Source organism: Festucalex cinctus, chromosome 4 (genome assembly GCF_051991245.1).
Source record: "Festucalex cinctus isolate MCC-2025b chromosome 4, RoL_Fcin_1.0, whole genome shotgun sequence".
Lineage (NCBI taxonomy): Eukaryota > Metazoa > Chordata > Actinopteri > Syngnathiformes > Syngnathidae > Festucalex > Festucalex cinctus.
Window position 1 is genome coordinate 26,555,684 of NC_135414.1, and position 27,455 is coordinate 26,583,138.

The window sequence follows — 27,455 nt, forward strand, 5'->3', positions numbered from 1 at the left end:
CAAAACAATCTAGTTTTGCTGGGAATGCCTAACCAATTGAATGTTACAACTCTTTTTTTTAAATACTCTTTTATATTTTTTAAGTTTAATTAGAATTGTTTAAGAGCAAAAATATTCTTTATTTCAGGTATTTATTTTTTGATTTTATTATACATTTCTATGAACATACGCTCGTAGAAGATGCAACGCCTGAACATGGCAACAATATAAAAACAAAAATAAACATGAAATGGAAAAAAAATTAACAAACTGGGGATTCTCACACATCACGTCATTTAAAATAAAAATGGAGCGTATACATAAAAAAAACATCAAGACAATAAATACCGCTTAGTATTGGCACTAATTTTCCTTGCACATTTGTTCCTTTCCCACTTTTTCCATTTGATTTCAGGTATGTGCTCAGTAGTACGCACATAGTCGTCTAGAAGTAACGCGAGAGAAACAGTGGAATAATGTAGTCTTCAAACCCAAGTCTCGCGAGACCATAACGTGAGCTTGTGATTACAGGAAGTGTTACCTGAGGCTTGCTGCTGTTATAAGACGCAAAACACCGGCGGCACAAATCGCGATTGTGAGACAATTTCGCGCTTTTTCAAACTTATACGCGGGCGTGCGGTTCGCATTTTTAGTCAGTGATGATTTGCGATATACAATAACGACGCATTAGTGGGATAACAATATGCTAGCTCGCGTTGTACATTTGACCGCTGTGTTAGCCGAAGCTAATTGCTAACGTTCTCGAGCTAACTAACGTTAGCCCATCAGATAAGCGCAAGCCGAGTGAGCTGACTCCAAATGTTATCAAAGTGTAGTCATCAACTATTAAAGTGACGTTTCGCTTCAGGCGACTGGAGAAGCTTTCTCTACGACGTCAGCCTTACAGAGAAATAAGTGTACTATAGACTTTTAGGCAGTTGGTTTGCTTGTTGTCGAGGTTTCCATAGGAACTATTTGGATTTGCTGGAAATTGACAAGTTTGTCACGAGGAGTAACTCATATCCAATATCTATAACCACCTGCAATTCTTCGCTTATGTGTCAACTTGATCCTACACAGCCAGTTAATAGTTAGGCATTTGGAATGATTATTGTACCTGTCAATGTTAACACATGTTCTACAGTTTACATTTGCTTTTTAAGTACTGTAACTTGAATGTGATTTGTGGTGCTCAAGACGAATTAATAAGTGGCTGCTGTTAATGGTATTTGTTTTTTAAAAAACAAACAAACATAGCAGCAATGTTGAAAATCCAACAACTTGTTACTGTTGTGCTTCCTGCCAGTGAGAATGTCGTCCAGCGAAGAGGGTTACGTGGTCAGAGTAAGAGGCCTTCCTTGGGCCTGCACCCAGAGGGAAGTGGCCAGCTTCTTCGCAGGTGAGAGCGAGCATACACATCTCTCGGCCGGAGACTTGAAAATGCATCCGATTGCAATCCAGTCGAAACTGTATTTAAATAGCACAAATTCCTAACAGAAGTTATGTCAAGGTACTTGTACATATGGAACAGGTCTAGTACTGCACACCTCACGAGGATGATGATGACGGCCAGTTCTTGTTTGTTAAAAAAAAAAAATGCACAAAATTGTGCATTTGTCCTACTGAGGGGTAATAAATTGCTACTAAGTCATTTTTCAAAATGATGCAACATTGATAAAAATTGTTAAATATTTTTTTTAATATTTTTTCTTCTTTTTTTTCAAGAACAGATCTTTTTTTTTTTCTCAAAAAAAATCTAATGAAATAAAATAAAAAATGTAAATGTCTTGTCCGCAGACTGTGACATCACAGGCAAAGTCAACGGAGTGTGTTTCACGTACTCCAAAGAAGGCCGGCCCAGCGGTGAGGCGTTTATTGAGCTCAACACGTCGGAGGGTCTCACCAACGCTCTGAGTAAAGATCGCAAATACATGGGACACCGATACATTGAGGGTAAGGAATAGTTGTGCATGACTTCAGGCTGTTTGAATTCAGATGTTGCACTGTATCGCTGTTTTTTGTTTTTTTTTTGTTCTCAATTATTTCCAGTTATTTCTCTGTTTGAATAACCCTTTGACTTTCTCCTGTGTCTGCCGGTGTGCACGTCAGTGTTCAAGTCGAACCGTAGCGAGATGGACTGGGTGCTGAAGCGTTGCGGCCCTGCTGACTACGACAGCTCCAGCGGCTGCATGCTGAGACTCCGAGGTTTGCCCTTTGGCTGCAGCAAGGAGGAAATTGTTCAGTTCTTTTCAGGTAACGTCAACATCATGCACTCTCATTAGATTATTATTATTCCTCAAACGCGTTCAGATGTTGCTTTATTATTATTTTTTTTCATATATTTTCTACGGAACCAAAGCCCAACGATTCAAATGAAAGATGTATTTTGTAGTCAACTAAATATATTTTCAACTATTGTTCTGTCTGTGATATATTAAGATTCCAGATAACGTTTCAGATAAGCAAGTAGACGTTAACGCATGTTGATTGCATGTCTTCTTATGTCTGTTTGTTCTTGTAGTATGTTGACCTTGTTCTAATATGTTACTATGTTGTTGATAAATGATTGAATGTATTTTTTGTTGTTGTATGATCTATATTAAGGAGGTAAAACAATGGAATAGGCCGGGCTTGTTTGGGTCAGGGGAGAGGAACGATGCATGACATTGACCTGGGGTCAACTCGAGCACTTATATGTGATGTGCTGTAAAGTTAAGACTTTAGTAGTCAGTTGTTTTATGCAACTCGTGTTAAAATAGTCTACAACTGGGAGATTAAGCCACATTGATTCATTTGAGAACTGCCAATGTATTTATATTTTTTTTATAGACATGTGTTATTGGGTCAGGGCTGGGCGATATGGCCCAAAAAATTTATTTATTTATTTATTTATTTATTTATTTATTTATTTATTTATTTTACCATCCCCAGTCATTTAAGACAATTACAATTTGAATGAATTTCAATCTAAAAAACTCAACAAAAGTTTATTATTTGGCCAGGTGTACCTAATGATGTGGCTAGCGAGTATCCGCCAGTCCCACAGCACACCAAATTGTCTCTTTTTGGTATTGGCTGACCTCAGGCCAGTTCTCGTGTCACTCTCCCCTTCCTCTTAGGCCTATTCCATCCAGCACATTCATGTCCAATTCTTGCTTTGAATACGGCCACGTTAAAGCTGCGACGGCTTGTGGCCCCTCATGACTTGTCTTCTTCCACTTGAACGCTCCCAATGGGTGTTTGTCTACCTACCGACTTATGTATTTGTGTGCTTGGGTTGAAGGGTTGAGAATCGTGCCGAATGGGATTACTCTGCCAGTGGACTACCAGGGGAGGAGCACAGGGGAAGCCTTCGTGCAGTTTGCCTCAAAGGAGATAACAGACAAGGCTCGGGGGAAACACAAGGAAAGGATAGGGCACAGGTGGGACGGACGGCAAGACTGGGTTGGGCTTCTTCTACTCTAGTCCATACTATACTTGGGGGGATGTTCTACATTTACTTTCTGTTGCCAATAAGGGGGTGGGGTTTGGGACTGTTAGAATAATGACACTTTTAATTGGCGCTTTCATACAATCAAATGTGTACAAGTAAAAATGTGTGCTGATTGTCTAATTTTCTACATGTAGTGTAATTGGGGGCATTGGGCTTGTAGAGGCTGAGGTAGACCAAGTGCATTTTTTTTTTTTGTCCAGGTTGTTCCCAGCTAGACAAACTGTTAGGCATATCTGTCTTTTCTGTCTGCATCTTTCTGTGTCTGTGTGCTGGCCAAGTCAGCCGTTTCCGACCCTCGCTCAACTCGCCGCGGACGGCCTCTCTCCTCGCAGGTACATCGAGATCTTTCGGACCAGTCGCGAAGAGGTCCGAGACTATCTGGACGAACCCCGGCGGGTGGTCGGGGCCCAGAGACCGGGGCCCTATGACAGACCCGTGATGGAGGGCCCCAGGGGGGGATACTTTGGCTCTGGTCAAAGTCGCAGCGGCGCCCTCATGGATTCCATGAGAGGCGGTGGGGGGTATGGGGGAGGTAAGTAGGTTGGAGGTTGCTCGCTGAGCTGTAGTCGCACAAGATTTGCTGATGAATGGTGGCTTCGACTCACAAGTGTTCAATAAAAACAGGACAATGTAAAGAATAATAACAATAGTTTGAAAGTTAACACTGAACTTCATTATTATCCTGTATTTGATGCAGTGACTCTTGCTCGTTTATCGCGGGTGCATCTTTCGCGGCCTTGCTGTTTTGCAGATTTTTTACAGTGCAAATTATTTTTTAAATATGCCTTTTGGTTTGTTTATTTTTTTTGTCTTTGTGTGGCCGTATCTCTCGAACCCTACGTCCGACCGGAGACATACGGGCATCCGCGTATCCGTCTCGATGAGACCTTTCCAACGGTGTCTGTCCCGTCGTTCCACGGCATTGCATTCCGGAGATAGAAAATATATACTGTGCTGTATAATAAGTACATTTTAAAAACATACTTTTAATGGAAAAAAAATGACTAAATGAAAAAAAAACATAAATGATGAATGAAAAAGAATTCATAATAAACTAAAAATCATACCAAAACATAACAAATGGAAAAAATATATACTGTGCTGTGTACTATAATTAAAAAAAACATACTTTCAATGGAAAAAAAATGAATGTAAATTAAAAAAAAAAAAAAAAAACGAATGAAAAAGCATTTCTAATTAAGTAAAAATTATACCACAAAAAAAAAGAAGAAAAAAATAGGGGATTTTTGTTGTTGTTGTTGTTTTCTTTAATAATAAGTAACGCAGATTTACATTATTGCGGGTAGTTTTTGGAACGTAACATCCGCGATAAACGATAAATGACAAAAAAAAAATACTTTGGCAGTGACCACTAGAGGGAGCTCATGCACAACTAATCATCTGTTGGATTGATAGTGAGGTCTGAGCTTGTCTTTTGTGCTGTGCATGAGGCAAAATAAAAGTTATTTATTTTTATTTTTTTCATTTTTCAAATTGTTGTTCTGCGTGTGTCCAGGTTATGGACATAGTTATGACGGCTACAATGGATTAAGCAACTATGGATTTGGAAACTGCATGTTTGATGAGCGCATAAGAGAAGAGCGAGGAGGAAGAGGTAATTTTTTTTTTTTTTTTTTTTTTTTTTTTTTTTTTTTAAGATGTTTTTCCCTAAAATCGCGGTCAATCATGACCTCAATCACAGATGAGGTTTTTATTTTTTATAAATAAATAGAAGTGGTTGTCAACAGTTTGTATCCTCGTCGTTCTAGTGTATGTTTGTATTTGTCACTAGGCAGCAGTTACAGTCGGCACTCTGACGGAGGCTCAAACTACCACGGCGGCCATTTTGTCCACATGAGGGGTTTGCCTTTTCGCACCAGCGAGATGGACATCACTAAAGTGAGACTACGGCGCCCAAACGCTTCATTGGCGTTGTTTTTGATTGCTGCGTCCCTGACACTTTTTTTTGCTTCCTTTCCAGTTCTTCTCACCTTTGAACCCGCTGAGAGTCCACATCGACGTCGCTCTCAACGGCAAGCTGACAGGAGAGGCTGACGTGGAGTTTCGCTCCCACGAGGACGCCGTGGCCGCTATGTCCAAAGACAAGAACCACATGCGTATGCCGTCGTCTTTTTCTTTTTTTGTATGGCAGATTTTTCCAAGCATCCTCCACATAGTGCCAGTTAAAACTGTGTACCGCTAAATGCCATTGGAATTAAAACCTTGCCTATTTTTGTGATTAAAAATGTTGCAGTGTTATGAGAAAGAGTCATCTTGGATTTTCCATTTTCTCCACAGAACACCGCTACATTGAGCTCTTTCTCAACTCGACAGCCAGCGGAGCCGAATCAAGTGCGTGTTGGTCAAATCTCTTTCTGTTCAGTTGTCATTTAAAAACAAAATATATTTATCGTTTTTGTACATTTCATAGGTCGTGGCGGTGGTTACTATAGCAACTCAGGAGGCGGATCACGGAGCAGTGCAGTGCGAGGCGCATACTGATGATGTCATTACCCGGCTTCCTTTTATTTTCCTCAAGGGCCACGTTTTGTCTCCAAGCTTGATCCGAAACTCTTCTTCCTTTCGCGCATATTTAAAAATGACTAGTACATTGTATTATTCCATTTTGTTGGCCAGACTGAAGGTAGAAGCTGCACGTTTATGGTCACATTTTGTAGGAAACCTTATGTAATTCGTTAGGGGGGTAATCTTAATTGCACAAACAAAAACAAAAAAAAGTTTTCCTTTGTAAGAAATATTTGGCAGGATTTCATACTAGTACCACATGTACCAATGTTAAAAAAAACCAAAAAAAAAAAAAAAAAACCTTAACAACTTCTGAAAGTCTTCTATTACATGATTGGAGGCCCAACCCCACATACATTTTGTTTTAAAATTGAGCAATTGGGAGCTTGTGTGTGTGTTTGAATTTCAGTTCAATATTGTTTGTCCTGTTACAACTGATGTCTACCATTTGCAGCTGTTGTACATTTTTTGCCCAATACATTTTTTTTTATTAGAAAACAGCCTATTGTTTTTTTTGTGTACATTGACATAATGACAACATGATCAGGTTTATAATTCCATTTAATCAAAACTGCTAACAGTCAAGGCAGCATACTGTTGGCAATCAACAATATGATAAAGTTTAAATCTGATAAACAAAAAAAACAGTACACATTCCCTTGAGGACTGGGACTCCTGTACATTATATATAAAATGAGGCCCAGGTGCTAATCTGAATTAGATTGTATGAAGTGTTATTAACACAGGAATAAATTAGAAGGCAAACCAAGACAGTTAACTTCCAGGTTGTCAGCATAAATACAAAACCACAGTGTGCAGATGAGCATGTAGACTTGGAAAAGAATGGTCTGTTGCAAGAGTTTTTTTTGTTGTTTTTTTAAACCAGTCAACAGTTTTATATCTATCAATTTCTGAACTGCTTGTCTCACTAGGACTCATATTCAAGAAAGGGGGAAAAAAATGTTTTAATGACTCGGGAACTTCGAGCAGGTCAGTTACGTGAACAAACAGAACAAAACGTCAGAATACAAACTTCTCGGTCCTTGAAGCAGCATCCACTGCAATTTGTGCCGCGAACCTACAACATGCCGTTCTTACTGTTAACTACAATGAACCTCAAAATGTTAATACTGTACCTGCTTCATTTTGGCAATACCAGTATTTGCACCAACACCGACATGAGCAGCAGCCTGGGCGACACAACATTAAACTTGTTTTTTTGTCTTTGTGCGCATCTTCAGAGACTGTTAGTACTTTCTTGTGGCACTTAACTCCTGATTTTGGTACAAACAATGTTACACAGTCATTTCGTCTTTAGTGCTTTTGTTTACTGTGAAGTCCTGTCTTTTTTTTTTTTTTTTTTTTTTTTTTTACAACCGAGAAGGGGAAGTCCATCTTCTTTTAGTGGCCTAAGTGCCTTTCCATGAGTTCTGAATGCACACTTAACAGGGCACTTGACAAGAGTTTCGAATATTTGAACACAACAGCAGCGACATCCAGTTAAGGAGACGTAAACAAACATCTGTGAACGTTTGACCCTGCGGAGCAGACAAATGTGCACTGCCACAGACGACCACAAGGTGTCATCACACATCATGTGAATTTGTAATGCACAAGTGGATAAAAAGCTCAACGTGTAGCTATCCACCTCGTAGGAAAAATAAATGACATAATTGCCGAAAGTCATTTTTTACATGTTACGACGGCGTATCAAGGCCACGTAGAAATATATATATTTTTTAGAGGGCGGGGGCAATATGATGAGAAAAAAAAAGTGGCAAATTTGCCACTTTTTTTCTCGTCGCGTGGCTGTTTGTGTCAAGTGTAGTGCCGGCAGAAAGGAACCGCTACACAAAGTCACAGTTTGCAAAGTGTCTAATGGTGGAAGAACTCATTAAAATGTACTTTTCGGTCGGGTTTTCAAACAAGGAGATACTAATTTCTTTAGCAGAGATAAACAATATCATTGTTGCCAGTTTATAAAGTGGCAAATTTGACACTTTTTTTTCCTTGTCATATTGCCCCCGCCTTCTAAATAAATATATATTTCTACATGGCCCTAATACGCCGTCGTACATTTTTAACTTAGTCACAGTATCAGTAAAAAATATTATGTGGTTGCTCAAAAAAACAACATATAGATTCTCGATCATAATTGTCAGAGTAATTTGCAAAAGTTTTTCAAAAACCTAAAATGATTTGGGCAATTATGATATTAGATTAATTGTGATAACAGACTAACAAAATATTATACACTACGTATAGCATACAGTATTTCAGGAGCCTGCTGAACAGTTTTCCTAGATTTGAAAGAAGACGATAATGTCACTTTGAACGTCTCAACTTCCAAATCCATCCAGCACAAGCCCAAGCGAGAGCGTCCAATGTGCATGCGAGCTTTAGAGAGATGGATGGACCTTGCGGAGGGACGACGAGGTAGCTGGTCACGCTTCAGGTGGGGTTGGACGAGCATCTCTGGAGGAGCAGCGCGTGGCAGGTGTCGCACACTCGCACCGGTTTGGGGGAGGCGGGCAGCGGAAGCTCGTTGTCCGAGCAGCCGTTGCAGAAGATCTCGCCGCAGTTCCGGCAGTGGTGCTGCACACACGCGACAACGATGCGGCAGACCGACGCGTGCGAAAGCTCCCGTCGGTGATCGCATGAGTCGGAGGCTCACCTTGCGTCTTGAGATGGAGAACTCCTTCTCACACAGCTTGCAGTGGCTGGCTTCCTTGTCTTTTAACCACACCTGCCCACCCTGCGACACACGTGGGAATCTTAATCCACGTCAGTGAAGCGACGCAACAGCGTATAATTTTACCTGAAGTGCTTTGTTGGCTTCTTTGATGTCCTCAATCTTCATTTTGGATCTGGATGTCAAAATGGTGAGGAAATTGTATTACAGTTAGAAAGCAAACTGATGACAAGCGCTACATATTTGTGGTTCAGTATTCAGACTTTATTTTTTTTTTATTTTTTTTTTAGCCTTACTATATACATGGTCGTTATAAAAAACAACAACAACGCCTTACTATAATGGTTGTTTAAAAAAAAAAAGCCTTACTATAGATAGTAATAAAAAAAAAAACCTAAAAAAAAAAAAAACGCCTTACTATAATGGTCGTTTAAAAAAAATTTTTTTTTTTACTATACATAGTAATAAAAAAAACGCCTTACTATAATGGTCGTTTAATAAATAAATACAAAAAAAATAAAGCCTTACTATACATGGTCGTTATAAAAAAACAAAAAACAAAAAAACGCCTTACTATAATGGTCGTTTAAAAAAAAAAAAGCCTTACTATACACGGTCATTACAAAAAAAAAAAGCCTTACTATACATAGTAATTAAAAATAAAAAACACCGCCTTACTATAATGGTCGTTTAAAAAAAAGCCTTACTATACATGGTCGTTTGAAAAAGAAAAAAAACAGCCGTACTATACATGGTCGTTAAAAAAAAAACCCAAAAAAACACACTTTACTATAATGGTCGTTTAAAAAAAAAAGCCTTACTATACATAGTAATTAAAAAAAAAACAAAAAAAAAACGCTTTACGATAATGGTCGTTTAAAAAAAAAAGCCTTACTATACATGGTCGTTAAAAAAAAATAAAAAAGCCTTACTATAGATAGTAATTAATAAAAAAAAAAAAAAAAACGCCTTACTATAATGGTCATTTAAAAAAAAAAAAGCCTTATTATACATGGTCGTTAAAAATTTAAAAAAAAAGCCTTACCATAGATAGTAATAAAAAAAAAACTATTAAAAAAAACGCCTTACTATAATGGTCGTAAAAAAAAAAAAAAAAGCCTTACTATACCTAGTAATAAAAAAAAAAAAAAAAACGCCTTACCATAATGGTCGTTTAAAAAAAAGCCTTACTATACATGGTCGTTTAAAAAAGAAAAAAAAAAAGCCTTACTATACATGGTCGTAAAAAAAAAAAAAAAAAAAAAAAAAAACACACTTTACTATAATGGTCGTTTAAAAAAAAAGCCTTACTATACATAGTAATTAAAAAAACAAACAAACAAAAAACGCTTTACTATAATGGTCGTTTAAAAAAAAAAGCCTTACTATACATGGTTGTTAAAAAAAAATAAAAAAAGCCTTACTATAGATAGTAATTAATAAAAACAAAAACAAAAAACGCCTTACTATAATGGTCGTTTAAAAAAAAAAAAGCCTTACTATACATGGTCGTTAAAAAAAAAAAAAAAAGCCTTACTATAGATAGTAATTAATAAAAAAAACAAAAAAAACGCCTTACTATAATGGTCGTTTAAAAAAAAAAATAGCCTTACTATACATGGTCGTTAACAAAATAAAAAAAAGCCTTACTATAGATAGTAATAAAAAAACAACAACAAAAAAAACACCTTACTATAATGGTCGTTTAAAAAAAAAAGAAGAAAAAGCCTTACTATACATGGTCGTTAAAAAAAAAAGCGCCTTACTATACATAGTAATTAAAAAAAAAACAACGCCTTACTATAATGGTCATTTAAAATTTAAAAAAAAAAGCCTTACTTTATGGTCGTTTAAAAAAAAAAAAAGTCTTACTATACATAGTAATAAAAAAAAAACGCCTTACTATAATGGTCGTTTAATAAATAAATAAATAAAAAATAAAGCCTTACTATACATGGTCGTTCTAAAAAAAAAAAAAAAAAAAAAAAAAAAAAAACGCCTTACTATAATGGTCGTTTAAAAAAAAAAAAGCCTGGTCGTTACAAAAAAAAAAATGCCTTACTATACATAGTAATTAAAAAAATAAAAAAGCCTTACTATAGATAGTAATAAAAAAAAAACCTAAAAAAAAAAAACGCCTTACTATAATGGTCGTAAAAAAAAAAAAAAAAAAAAGCCTTACTATACCTAGTACTAAAAAAAACAAAACGCCTTACTATAATGATCGTTTAAAAAAAAGCCTTACTATACATGGTCGTTAAAAAAACAAAACAAAACAACACACTTTACTATAACGGTCGTTGAAAAAAAAAAAGCCTTAATAGTAATTAAAAAAAAACAACAAAAAAAAAAAACGCTTTACTATAATGGTCGTTTAAAAAAAAAAAAAAGCCTTACTATACATGGTCGTTAAAAAAAAAAAAAAAAAAAAGCCTTACTATAGATAGTAATTAATAAAAAAATAATCAGCCTTACAGGTTTATTATTATTATTATTTTTAAAGGAATACAAAAACAACACACCTGACTCAGTGAATTTGAGATGGTCAATTGTCATTGCTGCACTGCTAATGTGAAGGATATGCGGTTTGTGTCAAATCTGCTGCCCCTGCCTTGCCTAATGGCAAACTATGTTTCTGATTACGTGTCGGCCTATAATAGATTCAAATAAAGATTGTATTTAATAATTTAACTACTGCCTAGTCATTTGTGTGACATGGGTTCATGAGTGATAGACAAATTAACCTCGGCAGAAAAAAAACAAACCTCAAATGTTGGCCTTGAGCTCAAACATATTAATTAAATAGTGCACATACTCGCTCAATTTTGAGCCAAGTTCCTCAAGAGCTTGTTCTTGATCTTCACAGATGCTCTTCAGCTGGAAGTTCTCGTCCTGGAGGCGATGGAACTCCTGGCAAATTTATATAAAATAAAAAAAACATGGTTTGCAATGCATTCAATTACACTCACTTCATTAAGTATACTAACGTGATTAGCAATATTATGTGCGAGACCTACGGCTGTGCTGCAGGAAATTATCTTATTCCAATTTCACCTAATTTGTCTGAAAATTCTTAAAACCTCCATGAGACTTTCTTCAATTGCTGCAAAGATATCGACTTTGAACATAAAGCTAAAACACAAATACACAGGCCCATATTTCCTTCCTTTGGTCCTTCCTCTGGTCTCCTGACAACTTCACGATTCTGGTGGAACTCTGAAGTATCCGGTGAAGGGTCTTGGATTTATAACACGTTTCAGGTGAATTAAAGAGCACAAAATCACACGCGCACAAAAAAAAAAAAAAAAAAAAAAAAAATGCTTCGGTTACCAGTAAATTTCAAACGTACGTGGCAATGACAATTTGAACTGATTTTTTTTTGGTTACCATCTTGAGGCCGTTGATCTGCAGCGCCTGCGTGCTGAGCTGCGCCACCGCTTCCCTCTCCCGGTGCAGATCGTTCTGCAGCGTTTGCCTCCACTCCCGCTCGATCTTCAGGTCCGTCTCCAGCTGTTGCCTGCCAAACGGCACGCCGCACGGACATCAGCGCAAAACATGAAGCAGACGGGGTTTTTTCCCGTGGCGTTTGCTGGGCTTACAGTTGCTTCTCTCTGTGGTCGATCTGCCGCTGCAGGCTGTCGGCCTTGTTGACGAAGTCCATCTTGAAGCGCCTGGTGCCCTCCTCGGCCGTGGTGCGGTGGCTCTCGGCCTCCTGTAATCTGCGCCATTACAACCAGCGACAAACTCAGGACCATGGAGAGGAAAAAAAAAAAAAAAAACTGGCGTAGGAGGTGGGGAGAGGACGATGGCAAAGGAGAAAAGAACCAGGATGCCTTCAACAGATGATGGAAGGGGAAAAACTTCAAACGCGCAACCAAGGCAGAATGAAATGTGGCGAGGATTGTGCGATCAACAAGTGAGCTTCCTACACAGACACTCCCAAGCACTTTCAAAACGTCACATTTTATTGATCAAGATGGTAAAAGACAGTGCTGTTATGGTAAGTTTCTATAAACATGGATTTAGTACATCCCAATCTATCACTACAGTCAATAAATAGCACGCCAAGCCCTGACATTATATAACATTCAGGGTCATCCGTTAAACATTTTAATTTTACAGTGGTGTAACCAGTGGCTATTTTGTATATGAGGGCAAGAGGAGAAGTGATCCACCTGATCCAGCAGATGGCGCTACAGCGGAAATGTGTCTTAAAGGCAGGGTCTTCCGTTTTCACTAAGGAAAATGCACTTTATAAATACAGGATGTATAGCCATTAATTCCTTCTCAATCGACACCTCTGGGCTTCTGTTAATGTGCGGTGGTGATTTTTCCTAAACCCCCACAAGCCTGCGGGAGTGACGTCATGCAGCCGACAAATTCGCCCGGCCCCGTCTGGCGATAGTGAGTGACACACCCCTTGCTCTTCGATTGGCTGGAGGGGTAAACAAATGTCTGTCCACAGAAACGTCCCACTGTTGACAAAACAAAACACGAAATGGCAAAATACAGGCTTTAGGAAAAAATCACCACCACACATTAACAGAAGCCCAGAGGTGTCGATTGAGAAGGAATCCATGGCTATACATCCTGTATTTATAAAGTGCATTTTCCTGAGTGAAAACGGAAGACCCTGCCTTTAACCTTTATGTGACTAAGTTTCCAACTCATTTTCTTTGTGTGTCTGACTGTAGCACAATGAGTATAATGGGATTACATCACTTTTTGTTGGTTGAAGGTGTGGGAACAAAAAATAGATCCCAATATGTAAAGATGAAAGAAACAAAATTGATTTATCAATTAATATAACAAGCAAAATGCTCACCGGATAGTCAACATGGTGCACGTCACAACAAACAAACTGAAATATTTTGGGAACACAACAAATCCTATGGACCTTTTCTATCCAGGGATTAATAAATAACAGAATTAAAATATACCTGTAGTTTCATTTAATAGTGTAAATACGGATCTTACAATTATTTGAAAAGTATTACGTAGTCAAACGGTAACAAAACAATAGCAAAGAAGAAAATCATCAATTCAAGACCAATAATCATTAAACATTTCTTTTCTTTTTTTTTTTTTTTTAAATGCACCATATATTTTTCTTCATGTGACTACAAGATAGCATTTTTTTGTTGATGGTTTAAATGTACACTACCAGGAATAATAATAACTCGAATTACACAATTAAAAAAAAAATTATATGTTCATATATGTAGCCTACCTATTGTAAGTGTTTGGTGCCCCACCATTTTGTGTTGTGTAAGTTTATTGCTCTGAGATGGGAGCTCTTCCGTATACATCAGAGCCTCAACTTTAATATCAGCGTCAATCGTCTTAAATTCAGCACGCTTGCCTGTTGACAATTTTGCTAACTTCCCTCTTTGCACCGACAGCTTCTCTCTAAGGTCTTCACGACATGCTACAATGACAAAAGGTGACGTGACGATAATGAGAGAAAAAATGACATCACAATCCTGATCATCACAAATGAATTTCCCCAAACTGCACAGTCCACAACAACATGTGGGAAAAGGAGTAAAATATTAAAGTCAATCTGGGTTAATTGATCCCGTCAGTTCCCGTGTGATAACGTTTGTGCTCAGAAGGAGATGTCCTTGACGAGCTTGTACTGGTGCTCGGTGTCTGTGCTGGCGCACTTGACAAACGACATGGCCAGAGTTCTGGTCTGGCTTAACAGATCTTTATCGCTGCGCGCAGGAAGAGGAACCAATTGCAAAGCAATGTGGGTAGAAAAAATAATCAATGGATGATTTCATGGCATAAAAGAGATAAACAGGCGGGAAGAAGGAAAAAGGAAAAAGAAGATCAGAAAGAAAAGGAAGGAAGAAAGGATGTCAATACATCAATATCGTAATTGGCGCCCCGTTACACTCAAGGACGTCATCAGTCAGGCAAAAAGTGACATTTTCATTGTGGTTCTTTTTTTTCACTGTATGAGCAATGCGAAGCAGGAAAATGAATACAATTACAGCACAGTTTGATGCCTGCACAATACATAAAGGCATTCATGAAAACTAGCAAAAATAAGCATGTCAGTGCAAAGGAACCATTCACAGAGAGGATGGAGCACATTTAAATAGATGGGTGGGTGACTTGGTTTTGGGGGAGGAGTTATGGGAGGTTCTCACTGGTGCAGTGAGGATGATTCGTCAGGAATCATCTTAGACAGGATGCATCAATAACTCAACTTGTCATGCGTGGAACCTTAACTACACATTGGTGGATATCTCCCAGGATAATGTTAAGATTACTAAGAATTCTCAATGAATATTAATCCAATTAGTATTTTATGTGTTCATAACAACTTTTGGTTGTTATGTTATGGTTGTTATGTTGCTTTTGGCCAGTTGATTTTCGGACAAGAAACACAGGCGAGCGACTGAGGGAGTGTATTCGCATGAGGCAAAACTTGTTAACTGACTCGCTATTTTACCATAAATATACTTAAAAGACGTAATATGGTTACAACAAACCTCTGCTGCTTTGGTGTCTGCCTCTATATGATTGGCGATGGTGTAACCGGGATCGAATGAAGGGTGTTTCCAGAGGGATGTCTATGTACGAATAAACGGCAGTGATTTACGGGAAAAATGTCACCGATGTGCTCTCTACATTTCGACGTCCGAAATGGGCCAGCAGCTGAAAATCCAGACCCACAATATGAGCGACTGCAGGTATGTTTATCGTCTGCTTTCTCAGCGTTAGCCTTGCTAGCTGCCTGCTACAACATGCTAGCTACTAAATATACAAATACATCATGATGAATTATAAATACACCAAAAATACCCTGAGGCCACTGCTGTTTTGATGTGAAAATTAATATGGAGTATCAGCGCTATAGAACCCTATGCCTACAAAAACATGCGATTTGATCAGTGTCACTCAGATGTGAGCGGTCACTGTGTCACCACGCCAAAGCAACGAGACAGAAGTAACCAAAGGTAAGCTTAAAATCTTCAAATGAAAATCATGACTTCAATGCATTTCGTATTTGTGAAAATTATCGACCACACCGGAGTGCCAGCAACGATCATACAATAAATCTGACCTTTCTACGAAAACTGGTTTATTTACGCCTACTTTTGAGGTCTCCACATGTCAACCACCGTTTACGCTGTTCCAAAGTGTGTTTGTCGATTGAACCATGTTGGAATTTCATGCCTGGGACGTCGCTCTCTTCCAAAATGGTGTGTACGCACGTCCTACTCTATTTTGTCCGACTCCTGCATAGCAATGAGGAAAATATGACGTCAATTGAGATCAACCCTATTGTTGCATTTTGTAGAACTGCACTGCATTAGAGTGAGAGCTGGTTTTAATCTATACTGACCTTATTTGACTACATAAATGAATGAGAATCAATATTTTCTATGACATACTATACTTTAAATTAGGGGTGTTAAAAAAAATCGATTCGGCGATATATCGCGATACTACATCGCGCGATTCTCGAATCGATTCAATAATCAGCAAAATCGATTTTTTTTTTTATTTTTTTTTTTTATTTTTTTTTTTTTTTTAGGATTCACACCTTGAGCATGGAAGAATGTTATATGAACGGCACATTAAGCCTTAATATTTTTATTTTAATGCTGTTCAAACATGAAACAGATTACAACCTCTATAAGACTGAAATTTCAGATAAATAAATAATACATTTTCATATAAATCTTACACTCTACAAGCTTACTGATTAGTATTTTCTAAATATGAATGAAAAAAAATCGCAACAATCGACTTATAAATTCGTATTGGGATTAATCGGTATCGAATCGTGACCATTCGTATCGGGATTAATCGGTATCGAATCGAATCGTGACCTGTGAATCGTGATACGAATCGAATCGTCAGGTACTAGGCAATTCACACCCCTACTTTAAATATACTCTCGCATAAGTGTGTAATGATTTTTTTTCTCATTCACAAAAATTCAACCACAGGTTAGTTATTTATTTAAGTTAGTTATTCAATAATTGTCCTCAAAATTCAGAACATTATTCTTTTTTTTTTTCTTTTTTTTTAATCATTTTGTTACATAAAGGCACCAGGCAACTAACAAAATTCTTCTCAACTCACTGTTTTCGCACATGACAAAGTTCATATAATTAATCATTAACTGGATATCTCCAGTCATAACTTTCAGTAGAGAGTAAAGAGATGACGAAACTGGAGATGCCATCGGGTTCTGCATCACTTTGAAGACAAGACTTAATTGTGCATCATGTTGCCATGACAATGAGTTTAATGGCGGGGAATGTTCTGTTGAAGGCTAATGACTGATTTCCTTGGGAGAAACCTTGACACTCGTGACTGGAGTGAACAACAAAATCATTTTCCTCTATTACTCCTCTGCAAGGTTGCAGTCAGGGGTTCCATCACTTCAGACTTTTTAAAGTAACACTAAATGTGATAAATGTAGTGTCATCAACTAATCGCCGATGATGTTGTTTATATTTTTGCACTACAGTAATATAAAAAAAATAAACAAAAATGTAACTACGGCACATCGGACTTGCATGACTTGAGGAGATCAAAGAGGAAAAATGATTTTCTTGTGCTTCTTTAGTTTGTGTTAGTCGACCGAGACATTCTGCGTTGCTCACCTCTGCTCCAGCTGCTTCATGGTGGCAGTGATCTGATTGGTCTTCTCCTCAAGACGACTGATCATGTTGTTCTTCTTCTTCATTTCGTCATCAGATGACTACAAGACGAGAATGTGGGGCTCAACAGCTGTTGGCTATTATCGATCATAATAACAAGCAGTGCGTGTTTGCGTTTACCTGCATCTTCTGGTACATCTCGACATTGATGGCTTTGACTTCATCCAGTTGATGTCTGAGACCGATCAATGTGTCCTGTTTGTAGATAACAGTTGCACAAATTAGTGAGGATTTATGTGGTGTATACTATAATGGACTTTTTGCCGGACATATTTTGCACCTGTTTTTCATGAATGTCTTTTTCGAGAAGTTTCATGGCCAGCTCCATTTCCTGCTTCATTGACACTTGGACCACCAACTCGTTCTCCACATCCTGATCACAAGGCATGCAATGTGCGCTGGTGTCGTCACACGTCACAAGACGGTGCATGTGTAAAACGGAGTTGCTGTCTCACCTGTCTGAGCTGACACTCCTCCTTCAGCTGTCTTTGCGCCTCGTTGTACATTTCATCCAAGCCTTGACGAGACTGCTTGTATGTGTCCCTCTCCACTGACATGTCACCTTGAGACACCTGCAGAAACAATTAACAAGAATTGTGTTGTGTTGTTTTGGTCAATAATGGAATGGAATTCCATTGCTGTTGTAATTTTGTGGTCTATTAACTACTTCTCAGGCATTAAAAGTCATAGGGGGATTGCATTGCAGTACATTTGAATAGTTGTGAAAAAACTTTAAAAAGGCAAAAGGTGAAACTCCTCCTGCACAGAGTAAATATTTTAAGATTTTTATTTTGTGATTTAAAAAATAATAATTTTATGATAATTGCACGCAAAATCCCAAAATTCACCAGCTCAAGAAATATGATTACATAATTAATCAAAAATGATTTTTATATAGAAGACTAAAAATGTATTTTGTCTTACTTATTTTTTAGGGATGCACGATAATGCTATTGCCCTGTGATTGGCTGGCAACCAGTTCAGGGTGTCCCTCGCCTGCTGCCCAAAGCCAGCTGAGATAGGCTCCAGCACCCCCCGCGAGGTCAAGAAAATGGCTGGATCGATAATGCTATTTTAATTTAGAAGTGCCGATGTCGATAACTGATAAGTAAGCCGATAATTGTTTGCAAAATTAACTTGAATACAAATATACTTTTGAGTCCTACTATAAGTCTAACAAATACAATGAATCATTGTTTGCTCCCAAAAATGTATAAATTTTTTTAGTTTTTTTTATGCTTTGATTCAGCCTCTCAACTGCAAAGAACGGTTGAAGAAATGGCAGTTATAACACAAACGGCCAGCAGGTGGCAGCAGAGTATGAGATCAACTCGAGCCATGTTGAAAAAAAAGCTCAATTACTCACAATTCTAAATAGATTTGTAAATTTTGTAAATAATTATTAAACTTAGTTATATTCTAATGCTAAGTGCCGCAAAACTGAAACAGATAGAAATATACTTTTTTTTTTCCTGATGAAAGAAGAGACTTTAATCTTTCTCTCGGTAGGTTCAATTTTTTTATAGCAATATTCTGTGGGCCTTGCAAAATCAGTGAAAATCCAGTAAAACAGCCGGGAGTGAAGGGGGTTGCTTCTGTGAAAATAGCTGGGAGTCAATTAGGTAAATGTGATCCAAATAAAAAGATCACTTGTGCAAAATAAAAAAAAAAAAAAAAAAATCTGCAGCAGATTCCGACAGTGAGGCCAACAATAATAATAATAAGCATATTGTGCAGCGCCAGTGTGTGTAAGTACCTCTAAATGTTGCTGTGCCTTGAGAAGACTGAGGCTGTTTTCACTCCGTAGTTGCTGGTTCTCTTCCTGCAGTTTGATGATGTTGTTTTTGGCTATAGCTAACTATACAAAATGTTGACAGAGACGGACAAAGTTAAGTGGGGTCTTTTTTATTTTCACAATTACCACCAACGATTTCCAAATCTCACCTCCTCTATGAGTTTCGAGTTGGACTTTTCCAGAGAGTCCACTCTGCCCTGAAGTCCATGAACTGTAGAACTGGACGCAACATTGCGTTAAAACAAAAGCATAATCTTCTTGAATATCTATAAAATTCCATACTTGAAGGTCAAAAGTAAAATCTTACTTCAGTTGCCGATTAAGCTCCTCTACGTAGTTTTTCTGATCCAAGATGGTTGCTATCTGGCTGTTTCTGTTGTCATGGAAACAAACATTCACATTGAAATGGTACTGTGTGGAAAAAAATGGAATAAACAATAAGGAAAACTCACCTTTCTTCGCTCCTGTAATCATCAATGTCATTCTTTAAGTACATGGAGAAATCAATCACCCCCACCTAAAAACAGATCAAACAAGATGATATGCAGCGAGTGACCTCTAGTGTTAGCAGAAAATAGTAAGCCCTTTTATAAATGTATACAGACAAGTTAGCAATGTGTGGAGAGGAGTGGGTGTGTGTCTGAGGTTGCGGTTACCTGAGAGTCCAGGTCTTCACCTTTGACACACAGGTTGGCGTCAATCACGTTCAGGCCGACCAGCAGGCCCACGATCACGGCGCCTTCCTCCTCCAGCATCAGCGCCGAATTCTCATAGAAATCACTGCACATGAATAAAAAAAAAAAAAGGCCTCTCATAAGCAGCCCAACTAATTCCGCCTTCACTCACATACGCTTTGGACAACCAATTGTAATATTTATTATGAAAACTATTACCTTAGTAAGTCTTTTCTGGTGATGAGAAGTCGCAGATAGTCGGCCAGCCGCTTCTGCATCAGGGCCAGTCGCAACCACGCTCTGGCCCGACCTAAAGGAGTCCTAGATGCAAAGAAAAGGTTACTTGATTATTTCATCAGACTTTATTCATTAAGTAAATGAAAATATATTTATTTTTTGGTTGAATTTCTCATCATGGGCTGAGTTTACTCCTTACTTGAGTCCCGGCAGATCTCGTACAGAGGCTGAGATCTCTCCTGCTTCCGGACACAGTTTTTCCACGAGCTCCAGAGGACCCCAAAGAGACTTGTTAAATCCCAGAAAGGACTTCTTCACTGGAAAATTTATTATGAGAGACAAGAAGACACTTTCAGACACACAGAATGTAATGGACGGAAGTTGCGACATGTACAGTACACGAAGCTGCAGTTATCTGACCTCGTAGCCCATGTTTGAGGCAGTGCTCCATGACAACGAAGAACTGCTGCAGAGGCGGGTAGTCCGAGTCCAGAGTTCTTCCAAAGCTCAGTGCTGACTCGATTAGGCCTTTAATACTCAACTTGGCCATGTTGAGCAGGTTGGCTCGCTCCATGGACATGGGATCCCGTAAAGCTGCCAGACACACATACACAAATGGCATCATTAAAATTTTTAGGCAACGACTTTTAGTGAAGTTAAGACAATTCAAATAGATCTAATCGGCATATTTCCCCTCCATTATCACCAGTGCAACATGTGATGCTTCAGTCTGTCAACTGTTATACCAGCAAAAGACAGCAGATGCTACAGCACCCAGATGTGAACAATTAATTTGCTGCACATTTGAGGATATGAGGTCATGTCAGCCATGATAAAAGGAGGGCAGGACATCCTCATAACCATGCGAGTTGTGTTGTGTAGAAAATGGTCACCTGGGTGATACACCCTGCATCTCATGATCACAATACAATATTTAATCTTTTATGAATTTCATGATTCTCTGCCCGACAGTTCAGTGGCATAGTTCTCCATACTCCAGAAACATACATGGTAGGTTAATTGAAAGATCTAAATTTAACATACAGTATGCGACCGTTCTATGTATCCTCCGACTGCCTGACAGCCAGTCTCGGTTGTACGAAGCTGAGCACAAAAACGTACGGATGGAGACACTCTACCTTGAGCGGTCCACTCGCCTGGCACGGATGCTCTGTTCTCCGACACTTTAGGCAGGACGTGAATGCTCCCTGAAATGGTTTCGGAGGCTTTCCTGGCGAACGCGAAGATGGGAGCCTGCCATCGTCCGTCTCCTCCTCCTCCACCCCCGCCTCCCCTCACGGTGGGGATACATTTCTCGCCGACGTTACATTTCTCCTCTTGTAACCTCAATATCCCGAACAAATGAGATTTGTCCTTGCTGCTGTCGGCCTCGGAAAGAGCCAGGTCGTGCTCGGCGGCCGATGCCATGTTTGGCTACGTCTCTGGACCTCAGCAACCGCTGGCCTGGCCCCGTACGCTCGGTGGCGGTGGGTTAGCTTGACGCTTAGATACCCAGAGACCTTTAATAACCGTAGTTTAGAAACAACAGCAATTGTATCAGGGAAACAATGGCAATAATGGCAGGTGCAGTACGAATTCACAATAAACGAGGAGGTGACGTGAGGCTCGCCGACCGTCGCTAGGCGTCGTTCGCTCGTCTACATGCTGAACGTCCGTAACACCGGCGGATGCATAAAACAGAGGTGCCGCTCCTCGGAGACGCTTTCATTTCCGTACATGGTGTCGCCGTGGAGATTATTTACAGCGAGCAGAAGTGAGCCGCAGTCGGCTTGTGATAGTGCCGCCAGTCTTGCGCCCTCTCTCCAGAGGGGCGGTGTCAACAACACACTCACGAGACACACAAAAGGAAACACTACGTCATTGCTGTCGCTCTGCCGCCCCCTGTAGGCTAGGCGCGAGAACTGCAAAAAAAAGCCAGTTGTCGCGAGAATGTACGAGGACGAAAAACAATGCTGTAATTATTACACATATTACGTAATTTCAGGGATAATAAAATAATTAATGGATTTAGAATACTATTTTAGCAATAATAATTTCATTTATTTTTATTTATTTGTAATGTTTTTTATTTTTTTTTATTTCAAGATTGGCTATTGACATTCACCCATCCATTTTCTTGACCGCTTATTCCTCACAAGGGTCGCGGGGGGTGCTGGCGCCTATCTCAGCTGGCTCTGGGCAGTAGGCGGGGGACACCCTGGACTGGTTGCCAGCCAATCGCAGTATTGACATTCAATACATTTAAAAAAAGTATTTTATTTTGTCCTGATTTTTCATAATACATTTCTGCTGCAGGGCAGCACGGTGGAGAAGGTTAATGGTTAAGCACATCCGCATCAACAGTTTGTGGTTCCTCCCACACTCCAAAATATGCACGCTATATTAAATTAAAACTAACATTTAAAGCAATGAATATCAATGTAGTGTAATGAATGTAGCAATTATGAAGCCACACAATTTCCAGCATGCTTGTAAAAATAGTTGTATATTGTCGTATTAGGTTAAAAGCTCTTTTATTTGCTTTGTCATAAGTGTGTCTATGGTATCTTTGAGGTGGAACACCAAAGGAAGAAAGGATGAAAGGAACATTTCAGACACAGTCAGTATGTGGTGTGACTCAACACCTATAGAAAGATTTTCTAGGATCTCCGTTTTCCAATGCCGCACAGAAAGAACGTGCAAAATTGATGATAAACACTGAGGCTGTGATAGTTATTGTGATGATTTCATTAGATTATACAGGTGTAGCTAACATGGTTGTGAATCTATAATGTGGGTCAATGAATAGACTGTATGAATTGAAGTAGTGTATATTGTTGTCAGGTAATAGTGAGAGCTCATTGCAGTGGCCGCTTACCTTGGCTGTACGCTAGCCGCTCCATACTCTCGCTGTGAGTGATGCCCCAGCGATGGAGGCTCTGAGGGGAATACATGGCCGGAGGGAGCCTGCTTGACCTGGTGCCTCGGTGCCAATGTGATACTGAGTCACGCCGATTCCAGAGTCTCCGAATGGCTCACAGTGGTGTGCTTGAGAAAAGAATGTGCAGATTTTATCAGCAGAATGTAAGACCAACATATTCGGAGGTGTGTGCTTAAGAACCTACATTGCAACATATCACAGCATTTCATCAAAAATGACATCAGATGTAAAACAATATTCTCTCGCAGACCTTCACTTATCACACAAGACCTTTTGGACTCATGAAAAATCTGTAAGATATTCCTTATCAAATCAAAGTTTACCTTGAAGCTGCAGCTTTGGCATCCATGAGCAGAATATGGAAGCTAACACCCTATTACATCCGTTACAACACAATCTATGACCGGAGGCAATAGTAAACAATGTATTGACCTTTTCCTCCTCATTTGAGTTTTTAACTGTGCACTAAGCGCTCTCTCCCTTCTCCCTCTCTCGCCCTAATAGCTTATGGCTGACCGCAGATCATATGACTGGTTTACTTCCAGATCCTTTTTCAATGTGTTAAGCAAAGAAAAACGTTCCTCATGACTCAATGTTGACTCCCTGTGGTCCTTTGGCTACTTCTGCTTCTTACCGTCTAAAATCCTCCTGCTTGTTTTGGGCTGGATTTTTTTTTTTTTTTTTTTAACTTCTTTTTGTCATGTAGGTAATATAAGAGTCAAAATGTGAGCTGAGCAGTTTAGTGTGTGTATTGTCTTGACAAATTGTCAATCTTCTTGTCAACAGACAGTATATCAAAGAAAAAAATAGTACGTACGAAAGACTATTGTATGTTTGGGCATTTATGTTACAGTTAGTTCATATTATACAGCAGTTTCTGCCACAGTAGGCCAAATAGGAAGACAAGTGCACTGATAACCAAAGAGCAAAGAACTAGCACTTACTGCGACATAGCACGGTTGCTCAGCATAAAATGAGCAATACAACTGAGTAGTTATCAATTATGTATAGTAAAAAACAACAACAACAACATACAACTACTTCAACATCTAATTTGTAACAACAAAACCCAAGATTTGTTCTTGTACTCATATAATTACCACAAAACCAAGATGTGTTCTTGTGGACACATTTTTTTTTTTTTAAATAAGACAAATCATTACTTTGTTATTTATTTAATTTCTCAATTGATGGATGGTGCGGTGCGCCACGCCAGAGACCCAATCCTTTGCATACAAAGAATTTCCCATATTATGTTAAGTGTCTATCAGCAGTCTTCAAAGGGCGTATTATCTTTACATTATTGTAGTTCTCTTTAATGTGACATTGCCTGTACATTTGCCTAAGGTTTTATGGTGACAACATTTGGACCTGAAATTAATTACTTCACTTTACATCTGATTTAAGTGTGAGGAAAAAAACAAAACAAAACTGAACGTGAACCGCCCATTGGACAGTGTTCGACTTTGTAGATTCCACTGTATTTATTTTTGGTCAATACAGTAGTTGTCAAAAGCATTGTCATCTTCACCACCACCATTCTCCACCTCAAAGCTCATCTTCACCGAAACCCTCCTGAACCCTACATGTACAAGAATGTGCTAGTACCCATGAGCATGACACAGCCTTCAACAACACGTGGCTCAACCAGCCGATCAATACTGCTAACATTGCTCAGTGAAAGCTCTGTTCTCCAACAGGGACAGGAAGCTGTTTTTATAGCCTGCCTTTCTGCAGCACTGATGGGATGCAACTTAACTGTATGTTGTGGACAAATATTGAAAAAAAAAAAAAAAAACTGAAGGATAATGTGTATATTTGTATAAGCACAACTTGAACAGCTGTATTGACAGTACACATGCAAAAAATAGAGGCTACACTATGTATCATGCCATCATCCCATACAAAATATCACGTTACATTTATCTTACCTCAGCTCAGCAGTTATCTCTGTGTTCCACTCCTGCAATGTGGAAAATCTATCTATCTATCTATCTATCTAGTTGTTTTAGGGCAGTCCTTCCACGCTGTGGCAGAGACATCACGGACAGAATCCACAACCATCACCCCACACAGCACCCAATGAGAGAGGGGGGTGGGGTCAGTCAGGGAGGGATGCGACAGGATGCGAGAGGATGGAGGGAGGGAGACCACAAGATCCATCCACTCAAGGAGGCAAGGGGTGGATAGGTTTACTTTGCATGTGCTATAAATACATGAAGATGTGAATGAGTGCATAATGCATGTTGCTGAACGGTACTTGAGTAGTGCTGAATCCGATCCCCGACTGATTGGACAGAAAGGAAAATGCTTGTATGAATGACTTGCTGCTTGCAAAATGCCAAAATAAAGGATGCCGTACAGGGATGTTGTTTATATAATTTAGCTACAAATATATTTGAACTAGTGCTCACAGTGCAGTTGTACACCACAATTCATTACATAACGTTTCAGTCCCAACCATGTTACACGAAAACATTAAAGTACATATTTGATCATCAAAATAAAAAGTTTGCCACTACCTTTAGTCAGGAAATATAGTGACAACTCACTAATTATGAACTTGTTTACTTAATTAGCTGATGGCATTCGGAGGTATGATCCATTGATAAATGAATTGCTACCGCAAATCAATGTGGGGTTTCTGCAAAACAAACGCTAGATGGCAGACTTACTCTATTTGTCAACGCTGTACACTGGCAGTACTGCAGTATTGAAAAGTGGTGTAAAGCACACATTGGGGACTTGATACAACTCAAATTGCCGTATACGCGTTAGCGTTTGTTTGTTTTCTTTTGTTTTTTTTCCCCTTTATGTATTATGCCATTAAATGGAAGAGAAAAAAAGAAGATACAATTGCGTTCCAATGTGCAACTGTGACAAACATGATACAACATTTAAAACTGGGATGGCATAATCAAAGGCGAGTACTGTATTGAAATGTGGAGTGATTTGAATAGTTTCTAAAATTGTGACCACAAAAAGACTCCAAACGGGTGTGAAGAGTGCATGAAACAATTTACATGTGAAGGCCGAGGCCCAAGGTGACACATCAAACGCCGTTTTGTGGTGGAGGTACTCGCGGATGCTCCCCCTGTTTGGGACAAAACATACACGGAGGGCAGACGAGGACAACTTTTATCAGCTCTCATCATGAGGACGTGACGTGCACCTTCAGCTATAGCTACAAAATTACAATTATATGTGGTAAAAAAAACAAAACAAAAAAACACTTTTTTTCTGGTTTCCAAAGGCTTAAGACATCAATTAAGAGGCAATTAAGATTATATTGACAAGTGATTCTCAAAATGTGGCACACGGTCTTTCCTTTAGTGGTAGAATCACTGAATGGCCCCGAAGAACGGCAACAAATTATGCATTTCTGGTGGAAAGGTGTGGATGCTTACTGTATATTTCTGGTGTGTTTTTTTTGTTTGTTTTGTTTTTAAACTACTGGGATAGCATCTGGAAGAAAAATAACCTCACTCTTTAAATATGTGATATCTTGGGCTTGTATGTCCAATCATATGGGGCTGGTACTTTTCAAGGTGGAAATGTCATCAAAGGTTGTGACTTTTTAAAACGAAGAGATAAAATTAATTTTCACTTTATACATAAGTACATTTCAGAATATTTAAGTACTTATTTTACTTTCACTAAAGTAAAGGTTTCTACACAATACCTCTTGTTAAACACAAGGATATGTACGTAAGTATGGAGTGTCAGTACTTTTGACACTCGTGCAAGCTTTTGAAGTTTCACGTCAAAATGGCAACGTTGTCAATGCAATGCTCATTCACACAGATCTGCAAAAACAAAAACGACTGAAATCTCAGCCCTTAAAAGTCAATTTGGGGCCTTGATAGAACCAGATGTTTGCGCTAACGTGGGTAACCCAAGATCCCCCACCACACACAGACAAACACATATCTCTAGTGTGGGTGACATATTTATCTGTAAAGGGAAATGAGGAGGAAGAGCAGGGCAAGACACGCTTCCTAAAAACAGACACCCATTAGCTAGTGATAAATGCTCAGTGAATGTATGAATCTCAGTTCAGAACTACCGCAAATCAGATTATTAGTAGGTGCTAAAAGTGATGATGTGTTAGAAGACATCTTTAGTTATTTCTTACTTTCTGTACAAGTTTTTTTTATTTTTTTAAATTTAAATCAGATACGAGAAGAGGAGACATTTCCCAGCAGACTCATCATTTGCTATTTGTGTGTGTGCGTGCACTCGCACGTTGCTGCAGGGAATCTCTTTCTCACCCCAGTGAAAAGTGTCACCTCAGTGGGGGCTTTGACACCTGCTCTGGTGTAAAAAGGGGAGTTGGGAGGGGTGGAGGAGGACATGAAAAATCCAGGCTTCACACCTCAATGACAGTAGGAGATGATCCTTTCACTAACCTTCTAATACACACGCAAA

The 27,455-nt window shown here is 38.8% G+C and overlaps 2 protein-coding genes across 9 annotated transcripts; one reads left to right on the forward strand and one right to left on the reverse strand.

The window, feature by feature from the left end:
* Positions 1-481: 481 nt before the first annotated feature.
* On the forward strand, positions 482-6,496 carry hnrnph3 (heterogeneous nuclear ribonucleoprotein H3 (2H9)). Of its 3 annotated transcripts, none has more exons than XM_077519979.1 (11): positions 482-574; positions 1,286-1,378; positions 1,777-1,932; positions 2,089-2,232; positions 3,263-3,401; positions 3,805-4,004; positions 4,989-5,087; positions 5,265-5,371; positions 5,454-5,589; positions 5,771-5,824; positions 5,904-6,496. In XM_077519979.1, the coding sequence occupies exons 2-11, from the start codon at positions 1,291-1,293 to the stop codon at positions 5,972-5,974; spliced, it is 1,194 nt and encodes a 397-aa protein (XP_077376105.1). In that variant the 5' UTR covers positions 482-574; positions 1,286-1,290; the 3' UTR covers positions 5,975-6,496. The 3 variants fall into 3 exon arrangements, with proteins under 3 accessions (XP_077376105.1, XP_077376104.1, XP_077376106.1); XM_077519978.1 differs by lacking the exon at positions 482-574 and adding an exon at positions 581-1,069; XM_077519980.1 differs by lacking the exon at positions 482-574 and adding an exon at positions 1,056-1,204.
* Positions 6,497-6,541: 45 nt separating this feature from the next.
* rufy2 (RUN and FYVE domain containing 2) lies at positions 6,542-25,107 on the reverse strand. 6 transcript variants are annotated; one of them, XM_077519975.1, is made up of 20 exons: positions 24,959-25,107; positions 22,965-23,134; positions 20,507-20,680; positions 20,286-20,403; positions 20,069-20,170; positions 19,832-19,955; positions 19,628-19,692; positions 19,483-19,548; positions 19,325-19,394; positions 19,137-19,238; positions 17,836-17,952; positions 17,661-17,753; positions 17,501-17,575; positions 17,324-17,421; positions 12,290-12,409; positions 12,078-12,207; positions 11,506-11,600; positions 8,817-8,865; positions 8,673-8,753; positions 6,542-8,593 (listed from the first exon to the last, which is right to left on the reverse strand). In XM_077519975.1, the coding sequence occupies exons 2-20, from the start codon at positions 23,038-23,040 to the stop codon at positions 8,450-8,452; spliced, it is 1,899 nt and encodes a 632-aa protein (XP_077376101.1). In that variant the 5' UTR covers positions 23,041-23,134; positions 24,959-25,107; the 3' UTR covers positions 6,542-8,449. The 6 variants fall into 6 exon arrangements, with proteins under 6 accessions (XP_077376101.1, XP_077376102.1, XP_077376099.1 ...); XM_077519976.1 differs by lacking the exon at positions 24,959-25,107 and adding an exon at positions 23,351-23,511; XM_077519973.1 differs by lacking the exon at positions 24,959-25,107 and adding an exon at positions 21,226-21,606 and having other exon boundaries at positions 22,965-23,115.
* Positions 25,108-27,455: the final 2,348 nt, after the last annotated feature.

Coding starts and splice junctions, on each gene's coding strand:
- rufy2 (XM_077519973.1), bottom strand. CDS start 21,514: ATGGCATCGGCCGCCGAGCACGACCTGGCTCTTTCCGAGGCCGACAGC. Junction 19,549..19,627: donor GATTACAGGAGCGAAGAAAG/GTGAGTTTTCCT, acceptor CCATGACAACAG/AAACAGCCAGATAGCAACCA. Junction 17,953..19,136: donor AGGCACAGCAACATTTAGAG/GTACTTACACAC, acceptor TTGTTTCTGCAG/GTGTCTCAAGGTGACATGTC.
- hnrnph3 (XM_077519978.1), top strand. CDS start 1,036: ATGTGTCAACTTGATCCTACACAGCCAGTTAATA. Junction 3,402..3,804: donor AAGGAAAGGATAGGGCACAG/GTGGGACGGACG, acceptor CTCTCCTCGCAG/GTACATCGAGATCTTTCGGA. Junction 5,590..5,770: donor CAAAGACAAGAACCACATGC/GTATGCCGTCGT, acceptor TTTTCTCCACAG/AACACCGCTACATTGAGCTC.